At 42.1% G+C, this 14,447-nt stretch overlaps 1 protein-coding gene across 1 annotated transcript in view; it reads left to right on the top strand.

Annotated features, from left to right (window-relative positions):
• Positions 1-14,447, top strand: part of ADTRP (androgen dependent TFPI regulating protein) — an 81,496-nt gene that overhangs the window by 63,345 nt on the left and 3,704 nt on the right. Inside the window, exon 6 of the mRNA XM_008062462.2 lies at positions 10,782-10,933. Coding sequence (XP_008060653.1) covers positions 10,782-10,933 — 152 coding nt within the window. The remainder of the gene's footprint in view (positions 1-10,781; positions 10,934-14,447) is intronic.

A 14,447-nucleotide genomic window follows, 5' to 3' on the forward strand; every position in this document is an offset into this window, starting at 1 on the left:
CACATAACATGATTACACTAAAACATTTTTCTGTTTACCTGCACCCTGCATACCTTGAGCGATCTGTGAAAAGTTTTCTCCCTTCAATGCTGCAGCCAAAGCCATCCCTTGCATAATAGCTGAACTTACATCCATGCACTGGCAGATAAAATCAGTAACCTGTCTGGTTTTGCATATGGGTCTAAGCAAAGTCTGACAAGTATTATTAGCATTTTTAAAAGCCAATTGTTTGATAAGAATTTCTGCTGCTTCTTCATTAGTAATTACCCAATTCTTCATAGTGAGTCTGGAAATAAAGTCCTCATAACTTTCCTCGGCCTTTTGTTTTATATCAAATAGAGAAGAAGTCTGAGCAGTGTCTGCCTGTAATTTTTCCAACGTGGTAACAACACAATGATTTATCTGAAGCAAAACATCTTTGGGTAGAGAAATTTGCTTAGCCATTTGAGTATACATACCAGTCCTAGAGAGCATATCATGAGAAATAATGAATGACCCAGCAGGTTGATTTAAATTCTGGTCCATTTGAATTCTAACTTGGTCCTTATACTCGGTTTTCCACAGCAAATAAACACCTCCAGACAAACAGCTTTTGGTTAATTGCTGCCAATCTGTGAAAGTCATTCATCGAGAGGCAAATTGATCTAAAATAGTAATTGTATAAGGTGCAAGAGGACCATACTTTGAGCTTGCCTCCTGTAACTTTCTTACCAATTTGTATGGCAAGGGTTCCCATTGAGCTTGATCCAGTCCATCAGCACTGGTATAAAATTGTACCAGGAAACAAGCTGTGAAACTAAAATCTTCTTTTTCTGCTTCAGCTTGTACTGCCTGCATACTGAAAGGAAAGACTGGAGCCGCAGGGGCAATACCAGTATTATTAGGCAATTTTTTTTGGCTTTACAACTTTAGCATTGAAAGGAAAAGCCTGTGGGAAGGAAGGCTCAGGGTTGACTGTAAGAGCACTGATATGATACCTAGCAGCTTCTGCCTCAGGTTCAGCTTCACCCTGTGGAGATGATTTATCATTGTCATTATAATCAGGGGGAGCCGAGGCTGTGGCAAAGAGAAAAGTTTCTTCATCATCATCATCATCGTTAGCAGCCTTTTTGGAAGAAAATTTCTCATAATCATGCTGTGGATTTAAAGCATTTTTAATTAACATTGTTACTGCACAAAATGTAGAAAAAGAGCTAGATAAGAAAAAGAAGCTTTAGTTCCACATTTAGACAAAGTATTCATTAAGATACTGATGAACACTTTATGTTCCTAGATTCACTCTGGCCCATGATTACATCACGGCTCTGGCTTCACAAAAACTTGCTTACCCATCCTCGCTCTGCTTGTCTCTACAGAGGGGCGTGCAGTACCCCAGGTAAGATCCTAGCTGCCCTGAAAAGAGAAAAAGACTTACCTTTCCAGGGGCCCCACATTGGGTGCCATTTATGGGGGCCAGCCCCCAAAAGAGATTTAGAGGGTTCCTGGAAGGTGGGGCAGCATAGGCGAATATTCTGGAGAAATAGAAGGGAAGAAAGAGACTGGACTCTGTCTAGTGCAGAAGCCAATTCTGTAGTAGGGATAGATATTAAAAGAAAGCAAGATGGAGGCATAGATATAAAGAGGAAGAAAGAGAAAGAAAGAAAGTGGACAACTGTTCAGTGAAATGAGCAGAAGCCATTATTGGGACCAGCACTGAGTCTTTTATCCCAAACTTTCACATGTTAAATCACAAGACTTTCACGTGAGCACAAGGCCAGGTGGGTGAGGCACATCCCCCACCCACCGGGTGTTTCCTTAGGCATGAGGAAGGACAATCCCAATCAAATCACAAGACTTTTATGTGAACACAAAGCCAGGTAGGTGGGGGGCATCCCCCACCCACCAGGCGTTTTCCCAAGCATGAGGAAGGACAATCCCAAAGTTATCCCACTGTTCCTCATGCTTGGTTTATATTCCTCAAAAGCAATATAACTGACTAAAATCCTAATACCTTTCTTATCTGTGCTAATTTTACCTGTACTATAAACAACTCTTAATTATGGCTTAAACCAGTTCCTAAAGAATGTGGCCCAGCCCAAAGTTTGTGCTGGGTCATTTCTGGTAACCCTAGATAATAATCTATACTATCTAACGCTGGAAACAGCCCTCTAAATGTATATACTAATTTTATAAATATATTTTTAAATCTTATAAAGAAGCTTGTTTTATGTATAAGGCTCCCAAATGTGATCTGAGTTTGAACTGTGTTAAGTTTAAAGCCGAAACCGCAGTCTGTGAGAAACGGGAACATTGGATCTCTAGAGTCAGCCATGCCTGTCATATTCTCAGAACTTCATGCTTAGATCATAAAAGTCCCTGCCAGTGGGTAACGCTAAACAACGAAGAAAGGAGGAGGGAATGGGCCTTCAGCTCCTGAACCAGCCTGGTGGTCTCAAGGCCCGCAGCCCGCCTGGATCCCTAACGCTCAGGCAGGCCTCGGCGGCCGGCTCCCAACAGGTGAGGAGCAAAAAAACAGAAATGTTCTTTCTGCTGGTTTTTATTCATTTTTTCAATTGAACAAATATTTCCCCTCACACAAGGCTGGTTTTGCTCAGAAAAGCAATTATACAAGGCCAAGCACCAGACTGCAGGGGGTTTATGCTGAATAAGTGCCAGGCATACAAATAGAAGATGGAAAGTGATTAAATGTTATAGAAAATGCAAGGAGCCACAGGAATACAGAGAAGGAAGAGTTACAGCCAGTCAAATACTGTGGGACGGATATCCTGGAAGGCATGCATTGGGGATGGGCCCTGAAGGGCTGGCAGGACTGGAGCCACAAAAAATAGGAGCAAGCGAACAATAGAAGCGTAGTCCCAAGGCCAAGAGAGTGCAGAGCTCTGAGAACAGAGGTCAGTAATTCTCTTCAGCTGGATTCATCCGTGAAAAAGACAAATAGGAAATGGTCCTGGAACTACCCACTTATCGAGGCTTGCGGATGGCAGGCTAGAAGAGGTTAGACCTATGTAGACAGTGGGAGTATTTGTTGCTGCTGTTGTGCATTTCCATGTTCTGGATGTAAGAGTGAGAAGTATGAGTAACTTGGCCAGAGAATTGTGCTTTAAAAAGTTGATCTTGACAATGGTGCTTAAAACTGGTTGGAGTGAAGAGATGTAAAACAAAACAAAATTAAACAATATAAAAATAAGCCAGAATATTAAGCTATATAGTTTAATCACATTATCTTATTCTTCATCCATGGTTATTTCACAGTTCCAATAATATCCCCAAATACCATTCTACCTGACTGCAGGTGAGCCGGTCTTCCAAGACCTCCATCCCTAAAGAGTTCCAGTAATTGCTGAGCACTTACACATGTCCGTGTCGTGCACTGCACAGTCCACATCGTACACTGTTATAAGCATTGTTCTTCACACAGACGGCAAGGCCAAGACTCCCAGGCTCCACATCTCCACCTGACACTATGCTAGAGTTCAGCATGCACACCCACTGCCCATGCCAACATGACCACTACCCATTAGCCCCTTCCATCAGTAGAAATAGCAATGCTAATCACCACCATAACAGCCCCAGCTAGCCTGCTCTTGGTAGACCAGAAACCTGCTAAGGCCATAGGTGTCTCTGCTAGTGTGTGAGCTACTACATACCCAACACAAGCGTCCCACAGATACACAGCTATAACCCAGCCTGGGGGAGGGAGATGTTTGCAAAGTCACTTCCCAGCGGCAGTTTCTGTGAGGAAAGAAAAACAATTTCTTTCTCCTATACTGTGCTCACTCAGGTGAGGCCCCTCAGCAAAGCTTCCTAGAGACAACAGTTCCTTTAAATGTGTGCCCCATTTACATAGCCACACTGAAATATCTAGTCCTGAGACTAGATCAACAACTGCCATGGGCTGGGCTAAGCTGAGTTCCAGGCCCAGCCACCTTGCCATACCCGGCATCAACAATACTCTCTTTCTTCCACTAGGGTGTTATGGTCACTTCCTTCCCAGAGTCACTGTGATCCGCTTTTCTGAAATAAGACCTTCACCTGGGATCACCTAGGTCAAACATAGTTTTATAACTCTGAATCTCAGTAGGGGTTGGACACTCAGTCCCATTTTCCACAGAAGGACCTTAGCCCTCTTGTAAGTGAATATACGAAAATAAATATAATGATGCCACACAACCCATCTTTATTGGCACATTTGGGTCCAGCCCAGCCAAAATGCAAATTGAAGAGGTGTGGGGGGCTAAGAGGAAAAGTGTTATCTATACTTCTCACTCTTCCTGTCCAAACCTCACTTCCTGTTCAGCCAAAATGCCTGTAACAACAATTAGAAATAATAACAGTATGAAGAGGGTAATAGCATGAAGAGGGTAACAGCTGTACAATCAGAAATGAGGGACATTCATGAGACACATTGTTGAAATAATAGAATAGATTTTGTGAGTCAATTGACAGGCACCAGACAGGTGAAAGCAAAACTTAAGGGTAATTCTAAGAATTCGGAATTAGTTGAACTCACTAAGAATGAACTAACTAACTAAAAATGGTGATTCCATTAACAGATGAAAACTGATTATAAGAGAAATTGTTTTGGTTATGCGTAAAAAAATAAAAAGTCAGTTTAACATCCTGTATCTAGGACCCATTCCAAAAATATTGTGATTTAATTGATTAAAAGATATAGTCAGGCATCAAAATTTTTTTTTTTTTTTTTGAGTTGGAGTCTCACTATCGCCCAGACTGGAGTGCAGTGGCCACTTCCGGCCACCGCAGCCTCGACCTGCTGGGCTCTGGTGATCCTTCCGCCTCAGCCTTCCAAGTAGCTGGAACTACAGGCGCACGCTACCACGCCCGGCTAATTTTTTTGATTTATTGTAGAGATGAGGACTTGGCTGCCCAGGCGGGTCTCGAACCTGCAGGCTCAGGCAATCCACTCACCTCAGCCTCCCAAAGGCGCAGGATTACAGGCTGAGCCACCAAGCCCAGCTCGGCATCGAAATTTTTAAGACCCCCAGAAATTCTAATCTTCAGACAAGGTTGAAAACCACCCACCTAAAGAAACTTCCATTTGGAAATTCAGACCCTCAAGAGGGTGAGGTTGGGGAGATCTATAGTTGAACCCTCAAGATGGGATGAGATTGCTGCAAAGAGAGAGAGGAGAGACAGAAAACTCTAGCTTCATAGTTTCTCTTCATTCCTTTTATTCAATTTATTCTGCTGGGTTGCAAAAATGTGACATGAGGGTTAACACTTGAAGAATTATATGCCCAAAGCCCACAAAACTCCGTTATCTACTTATCTCTAACCCACAGATGTCCATATTTCCCTAATGGTAAGACCGAAAATATAAAGCTCCTAACAGCCATTTTAATGCTACACGATTCAGGGTTAGAAGACTCTAAAAGATTAATTTGGGACTGTCATTTGTTATCCACCCAGGCTAGCTAGATAAGTTCACATAAAGGACAACTCAGGAATGACATACAATATGGCTCTTTGAACTGAAAGCCAGTATCACTGGCCTCTTCAAAGTGTTAATAAAGTGAGCATTAAATTGGCTAAAACTTGGAAGACCATTGGGTACATTTCCCAGTTTTCAAAGGCTGTGGTTGTCCTGATGGGTCAGGCAGCTGAGAGCTGTCCACAGAAGTGAGCTACGGAGACAGCCCAACAGCCACTCATTTGAAAACATAAAGAATCAGCTGTGTTCTGGACACTTGAGAAACTGATGTGCATGACAGATAGTCTCTGCCCTTGCAGAGTTTCCAAGCTAGAGAGAAAACCAGTCAAATAACAAAAGCAAGTTTCAGGGCAAGGTAAGAAATTTTAAGAATCCTGAGTTAGTTGAACTAGAAAAATGGTGATACCATTAATAGATGAAAACAAATTATAAGATAATTAGTTTGCACTATAAGTAAAAAGGTACATTTAACATCCCGTATTTAGGTTCCATTTCAAATATGTTGTGATTTAATTGATTAAAGGATATGTTCCAGGCATCACAATTTTAAGACCACTAAGGAAATTCTAATCTTCATCCAAGGTTGAGAACCACTTGCCTACGAGGCTTCCATTTGGAAACGAAGGTCCGCAGATAGATGGTGGGCAGGGCAGGGCCAGTTCGGCCAGGGTAAGCAACCAGGATATTTTCCTAAATCAGACAGCTGATGGAAGCAGAGGAGTGTCATGTTCAGAGATTGCTTTTAGAATGATTGCCAGATTACTGGGGGCTTGGGGTAGGGAAAGTGGATTGGAGGGAGCAAGAAAGCCCAGTGACACAAACCCTCATGACATGCAGGAGGTTGGACTGAGGTCATGAAGTGCGTGCACTGGAGGAACATATGAAAGGAAGTACAATACAGATATCATTTCAAGGGACTGAACAGAGGGGCGAGAGTGAGTTGAGAGTTGACATTGTCTGAGACTGAAGACATGTTGAGTGCAAAGTACCCTCTTTCCTCCATTACTCTCCCCCTTCCTTCCTTCCGTCCTTCTTCCCTTCCCTTTTCCCTCCCTCTCTCTTCCTTTCTCCATTCCTCCCTCCTTCTTTTTCTCAGTTCTTCCTTTCTTCCTCCTTCCCTTCTTACCTACTTTTTATCTTTTTTCTTTCCTTCCTCTCTCTCTCTCTCTCTATCATCTCCCATCTTTCTTTTCTCTCCATATTCAATTAAGCCTTAAAGAAGCATTGTCAAGGGTGACTCTCTACTCACTCACGCCTCTCTGTTGAGCATCCTCCATTAACTCACTATCATCTTCCCTCATGCTCTGTGTCTTCATTACTTTTCCCAGTGTAGTTAACATACCTATAACTTTGTTTGCAATTCCTCTGTGAAAATGCAAAATGTATTAACTTACCTTAGGAACTCATCTTTACAAACCTTATGCTGAAGGAGATCAAAATGAAGTAAACAAAAATGTTTCAGGTCTCTAGAGGGATGTCCTCAATTGTAGACTATCTTACATAAATGTGCATGGGAATCACAAAGCCCTAATTGCAACTATACAAAGCAAACTAGGTAATCAACTTGTTTAGAGTATATTTAGATCTCCTCACTGACCCCTAAACACCTATCCCTAGCTAGTTGGAGGTATTTATTTTATGCCTCTTATACCTGCTCTGTCCTGTCATGAGAAACAGGCATTCAAGCAGGAAGCATCATGGATATCCTTCTGTAATCTATCCATGAGGTGCACGTCTTAAACAATTCAATATTAGTAACCATGGTGATAATTATTGTTTGTTATTAGTCACCTCATTATCAGTCTGAGAGGAGCATCTAAACAGATTTGAGGGAGCAGAATGACACAGCAGGACCAGGACTAGAAACGAAGTGCTGACCATATACTTGTATGACCCCCAAGACTTACACCCCCTTAGATTCTTTTAAATTGTGATAAAGCACACATAACACAGAATTTATCACTTTAGGCATTTTTTAAGCTCAGCAGCATTAAATCTATTCACATTGTTGTGCAACAATCACCACTATCCATCTCCAAAACTTTTCAACTTCTCAAACTGAAATGCTGTACTCATTTAAAAAATCACTCCCTGTCTTAGTCCATTTTGTGTTGCCATACCTGAGACTGAGTCATTTATTAAAAAAAAAAAAAGAAAGAAAGAAAAGAGGTTTATTTAGCTCATGGGCCTGCAGGCTGAGAAGTTCAAGGGCATGGCCCTGGCTTCTGGCAACGGGTCTCATGCTGCATCACAATGTGGTAGAGAAGGCCAATGGAGAAGCAGACACGTGTGAAGAAAGGAAAACCTGAGGAGTGTCCTGGATTTATAACAACTTGCTTTCATGGGAACTAATCCTCTCCCGGGAGAACTCACACTGCAAGAACAGTGCCAAACTGTTGACGAGGGATCCATCCTCAAAACGAAACTTCTTTCACTAGACCTCACATTCTAACACTGTCACACAGAGATCAAATTTCTACATGAGTTTTGATGAGGACAAACAAGTCGTGTCCAAGCCACAGCCACTCCCCACTGCCTCCTCCTTCCAGCCTCTGGCGACACTACTTTGTGTCTCAACAAATTCAACACTCTAGGTTCCTCATATAAGTAGAATCATGCAGTCTTTGTCCTTCTATGACTGGCTTATTTCACTTAGCATAATGTCCTCAAAGGCCATCCGTGTTGTAGCATGTGTCAGGAAGGAAAGTTCTTCCTTTTTTTTTTTTGAGTTGGAGTCTCACTCTGTCGCCCAGACTGGAGTGCAGTGGCCGCTCCCAGCCACCGCAGCCTCGGCCTGCTGGGCTCCAGCGATCCTTCCGCCTCAGCCTTCCAAGTAGCTGGAATTACAGGCGTGCGCCACCACGCCCAGCTGATTTTTTTATTTATTGTAGAGATGAGGTCTCGCTGCCCAGACGGGTCTCGAACCCGCGGGCTCAGGCAATTCACTCACCTCAGCCTCCCAAAGGCGCAGGATTACAGGCTGAGCCACCGAGCCCAGCAAGTCCTTCCTTTTTAATGTGTTATCCGTGTGCCACATTTTATTTATCCACTCACTTATCAGTGGACATTTAGATTGTTTGCACTTTTTGGCTATTGTGAATAATGCTGCTATGAACACAGATGTACAAATATCTCTTCAAAGTTCCTGTTTTCAATTCTTTTGGACATATACCTAGAAGTGGAACTGCTGGATCATATGGTAATTCTATTTTAATTTTTTGAGGAACTGCCATACAGTTTTCCATAGCAGATGCACCATTTTACATTCCCACCAACAGAGCTCAAGGGTTCCAATTTCTCCATATCCTCACTAACACTTGTTATTTTCTGCTTTTTTTATTCTAAAATGGCAGCCTTTCTGTTGGGTATGGGTCCATATCTCATTTTGGTTTTGATTTGCGTTTTCCTAATTATTAGTGATATTGAGCATCCTTTTGTGTGTTTATTGGCCATTTATTTATCTTCTCTGTGTAATGATTATACATATATTTTGTCCATTTTAATAGGGTTGTTGGGGGCATTTGTTTTGTTGAGTTTACAAAATTTTTAAAAATGTTTTCTATATATTGACCCCTTAGATATATGTTAGCAAATACTGTTTCCCATTCCATGGGTTGCCTTTTCATGCTCTTGATTGTGTCCTTTGATACACATTTATGACCCTTTAAATGTTACCCCCTAACTGCCTCTTTTACCTTACCCTACTCCTGGCCCTAAATATTAGCCCTGGCCTCTTCCACAGAACATTCAACAAACTTAAAGTATTTGAAATGACAGGGATCACAGTTGGATATCTTAAAGTTTAATTAAGCGCACAACTTTGTTCTTCCATTTGAATTCCTTTGACAACCTGGGGTATTCATATTTAAGTATTGTTCCTGAGGCATAACCTGGCTTATTCTAATTGTTACAAGAGATCAATAGCCTCCAAGAAAGCTTTCTGAGCCGGGCTCATTGCTCAGCCTGTAATCCTGTGCCTTTGGGAGGCTGAGGTGCATGGATTGCCTGAGCCCGCGGGTACGAGACCCACCTGCGCAACTTGGCGAGACCTCATCTCTACAATAAATCAAAAATCAGCCGGGTGTGGTAGCGCGCACCCGTAGTTCCAGCTACTGGGAAGGCTGAGGCGGAAGGATCGCAGGAGCCCAGCAGGTCGAGGCTGCGGTGGCCAGGAGCGGCCATTGCACTCCAGTCTGGGTGACAGAGTGAGACTCCAACTCAAAAACAAAAAGAAAGCTTTCTGAGAACACTCCCACTGTGTCATCGCTCCATGGAGATAGAGGCTTTTGATCTCTTGTCAAATGATTACAATATGCCAGGCACCATTCTATGAAGTTTACATGTGTTAACTCCCTTAATCCTTTACAACAGCTTTTTAAGGTGCATGCTGTTTGGGTCTCCATTTTACACAAGAGGGGAGGAGGACAGAAAAGTTGAATAAATTGCAGAAGGTCACACAGCTAGTAGGTGGCAGAGCTAGAATTTGAATCACAGAAGCCTGTTTCCAGATTCTGTACTTTTAACCAATTATGAACTGTGGCTGATGCATCATCTTCCCCATATTTAATTTTTAAAAGTTATTTCAGACTTTGGCACCTTCCAGTGTGGTTGGTTTCCAGCAAACTGCATTTTTAGGCTTCACGTAGCTATCACGGCTTCTCTCCTAGCATTTCTTTTCTTTCTCTTGGCTTCCAGAAATGACTTACTGTCTATGCTCACATGAGCAAGATCTGAGCCTCCCTGCAAATCCATCCATTCCTGCTTGACACTCTATTCATGGCTATATGCATGACTGAGAACAAGGGTTAACAATCAAATCCTGGGCATACTGTATTAGAGCAATCATGCTCCACCTTTGCCCCTCCCAGCTAATGGAATGCTGCTGCTGACTCTCAGGTAAAAATAAAAAATAAAAAAAAGCAAACCCCACTTCTCTGACTGAAAACCAGCACATGGATGCCGTTTTGGCAGATTCGATGTCTCAGCAGGCCATATATCTCAGGGAAAGGGATAATTCACGTTCCCACATACTCCCTGTGACTAATGATGTGTTCTACATTCTCTTATATTCTTTCATCAATATTGAATTTTAGTGGATTAGGTAAAACAGCCCAGCCCAGGCCATAAAACAGGGCAACTTATTGAATCAAGTTGATTTACCCAGGAAAGACTCGCTTTGGCAAGTTTGTGGAAGTTCTTTGACTGTTGACAAATGCCCCTGATGCTTTCCTTTCATATGCCTGTGATCAGTACCCCACTGATCCAGGTGAGAAAATTGGCTCATTTGTCTCTTCCTGCCCTAATCATTGTGACTTGTTGTTTCCTGCAGGGTCCTATGGATCTACTCTGAGACGGGTACCTGGGTATATCCCATGTTTGCCAAACTCAACCCAAGGGGTATAGCAACCTTCTTCTTTCTCAGCTACATCGTTATTGCCAGCATCTACCTACTTGAAGAGAAGCTCAACCACTGGAAATGGGGTCAGTGTCTTTCTCACTTATCTGCGGACACATTCCTTCCTTTCTCTTTCTCCACTCCTCCTGGAAACAGAAGGAAAAGCTAGTCCAAGACAGAAGGTAATGATGCTTAATGCCTTTGTCTAAAGGGCTCAGAATGGTCCTACCAAAACAAGCAAGGAAAGAGCCTGGGGGTAGTTGGCACTCTCTCAAAGGACCCCATCAAATGATCTCCCCTTCTTCCCCCAAATAACACCTAATTTAACTTTAAGCTAAAAGTAATCTGTTTAGAAAATTCAGGATGCAGAGAAAAAAAGTATTACCATTCCTGAATTTTAAAAAATGGAATCAGGATCTCCCCCCCACCCAAGTGAGGACTCCAGGAACTCAAGCTGTTAAAATGTCAGGTTTCCTTTTTTAAAGGAAATGAGTCCAGATGACCCTCTTAGCTCCTCCCACCTCAGCAGTGCATTCCCGGGTAAGTTCCCATCCCTCTTTCATTTGGCTGCTTCTCAGCCTTTAGTAAAGCATTTACCAGATTAAATCACATCCTATACTTGAGTTTGGAATTCTCATTCAGAGTCTTGGGCAAGGAGAATATGTCAGTAAGCTAAGCTTTCTAATTTTAGGTGGGTAGAATCGCGTTGCTTCTTCAGAAAAATATCACCTTAAATCCGTTGATTTTAAAATGGAGGAAATTATTCTCCTCTCCACTTCCTCCCCCCCACCCCACCCCCAGAATATTTTGTTGTTGTTGGAAAAGTAACTACCAGAAAGTCAGATTGCAAAATACCCTTGACGTTTTTGCCTACCCAAGGAGAAGTGCAGGAACTCTACCCTGGTTTTTGCATATAAGGAAAGCAAAGAGTCACACAAAGGCCCCCGCATCACTCGCCCACATGCCATTCTGTTCTATCAAAATAGAGATGGCAGAAGTGCCATCTTCCACCCAATCTATGAACTGGTGTGAAAACATAAGCCCATGTATGCAAAAAACCTGACAGTTTCAGAAGGTTCAGCACCAGAGTATGTATTTCTGAGAGGAAGCTGAGACCTTGGAGAAATAAGCATGCAACATGGATTTGTCATGTGTTTTCTACTCTTGGAGAATTTGACTGGTTAGAAGGTCTCAAAGGCAAAATTCTCTTTGAAAGCAAACATTTTAAAAAATGGAATACTAAAAATTACTCCCCAAATCAGGATTCTAAATCACAGGAAATTATCCAGGAAAAAAATGTGTTGACATTTTATATGTGTTGCCATCTAATTCTAGCTAGTTTTGGCTCCTTGAGATTTTGAGGAAAGATTTCTGATGGCTTCCTCAAATCTATATTTTAAAAGAAAGAAATATATTTGAAATTTGGCAGATATTAGAAGTGGAGAGAAAAAATGGATTATTTAGAGCTTAGAGAATAATAATCAATATTTTTTATTTTGATATTGTGGAGTACAGTTAAGGGTTAGGTATACAAATACGTTTTGTTCAGGTACCCTTGTTGATAAGGGGTGAATAATAACTTTTTAAATCAATTCTTTTGAATTCAATAATGTATTGAGTTAATTTTTAAATTATTACTCTACAGTGAACTTTAAACATCCATTGAATTTTTAAAATTTTCATTACATTTAATGCTATTGAAATCACTATTTTCAACACAAAACTCTCCTTAACAAGACTCATTGTTTATTATAAACAATTTTTCACTACAATTAGGTCCCAATGAGCAAATAAGGCAGCATCAAAAAATGGATCTTCATTTACATTGCACATATGCAAGTGTTCATGGGAGTGACAGACTACCGCAAGTGAGTGGCGTCTCTCCCTGTTCTCTCTAGATTTTTAACTTTTTGAGAAGAGAATGGGTAAAAAGTTCTAGATAGTGTCAGAATGAGATTATAAATGTCTTCAATCCTGAACATATCTTTATTAATTACAAATGGTTGACTAAGAATTAAATGAGAAATTTAGATCCCTTAAAATTGCAGTGCAAGTCATACTTTTAAATTGCTGAAAACTAAACAAAGAAACCTAGGAGAATACATTTCCCCAAGTCCTGTTCGGCTTAAAACACTGTGAGGCTTCTACCAATTTACAGAAAAAAGTCCACACCCTAGAAATGACACACAAGGACTTATGCGACTCAGTCCCTGTCTTGCCTTTTGCTCTCATTCTAAATTTGTGCCCCAGAAGTACCAAAGTGCTGGTCTTCCCTTTACACTGATGCCCTCCATGGGCTTCAGCCCCTCATGTCCCCCAAGTCTTTGCCTGGCTCACAACTACTCATTTATTTCAACTCAATTCTTCCAGGCAGCCCTCCCTGGTTAGTCTAGGTTGGATATAGTGCTTTTCGCAAGTGTTCAATGCCCCCCACCCTTCTGTCTCCCAGTTATCAGATTTACCATTTTATCATTAATGCTGTTTCACTTATGCTTTGGGGATTTATATTTACACTATACCTTGAGTTTCTTGAGAGTTCGTAGTATGTCTTGTCCATCTTCAAATCCCCCTATTTACATTAGCCTTCCCAATATGTTAATCAGAGCAGGAGGAAGGATAGCCAAGTGTTCTTCTCTCTAGGTATAAGTGGGGCTTTTTGCAGAATGTTCTGGAGACAGACAGGGAGTGACTCTAATGGCTGTAGGTTGGAGTGTTGAGCCGGGAGTTGAGAGGCTATAGGAGGGTGATGACGCAGTGTACTTGTTGGAGAGTTGCTGGTAAAAGCAGACAGTACAAAACGGGCGAGAGCATCGTGGTAGGAAACAAGAAAGCCAGGGTGTTTCCTCACTTGGCCACAAATCACTCACATTGACTCTGGCAATGCACTTCAACTCCTCAGTAACAGGGTGACCTTCAAGAGGATGACCGTTCAGTTCCATTTGCCTGAGGTGGTCCTGGTCTATGTCTGCTGTCATGTGTCCATGCAGTTCAATATTGTCTAGGCTCAATTGTCTGCTTCCCCTACCTGTGAGTCCCTCTCCAGATCTTCTGTTCTGGATTTATGAAAACATGTAGGCAGCCACACAGTCAGCCCAAAGCCAGGGTCAGGCCTACTTTCTCTCCTCCTTCCACAATCTGATCCCCCTTAGATGAGCGCTTCAGGGAGGTGGTGGGAGACTGTGGTAAGAAGAAAAGTTCTGGTACCAGACCACCTGGGTTCCAACCTTGGCCCTGCCATTTGCAGATCTGTGAGATTGGGCAAGGCAGGCAAAGTACTTAAGGTCTCTATGCTCCAGTTTCCCCTTGTGTCAGTGGAAACAATCTCTCCTCCTCCTGGGCTCACAGAGGCCCTCAGATGACTTGCTGGGCATCTAGGGCCTAGAGCAGCACCCTACATACAGAGTTAGTCACTCTTGCTGTCATCTCATTTTTCTCCAGCAAAAATTACTACCCTTCTTCTCTACATGTGTATTACCCTCCTCCCCTTTGACTTTATGCAAAAATTACCAGTTTCCCAACTGAAGACAATTAAAGGTAACAGGCACCTCCCTGTAGAATGACAGAGATGGAGCATGTCTTCAAGAACTTAGAGTGAAATAG

This window comes from Carlito syrichta, unplaced genomic scaffold (assembly GCF_000164805.1).
Source record: "Carlito syrichta isolate Samal-C Ts95f unplaced genomic scaffold, Tarsius_syrichta-2.0.1 Scaffold305707, whole genome shotgun sequence".
NCBI lineage: Eukaryota > Metazoa > Chordata > Mammalia > Primates > Tarsiidae > Carlito > Carlito syrichta.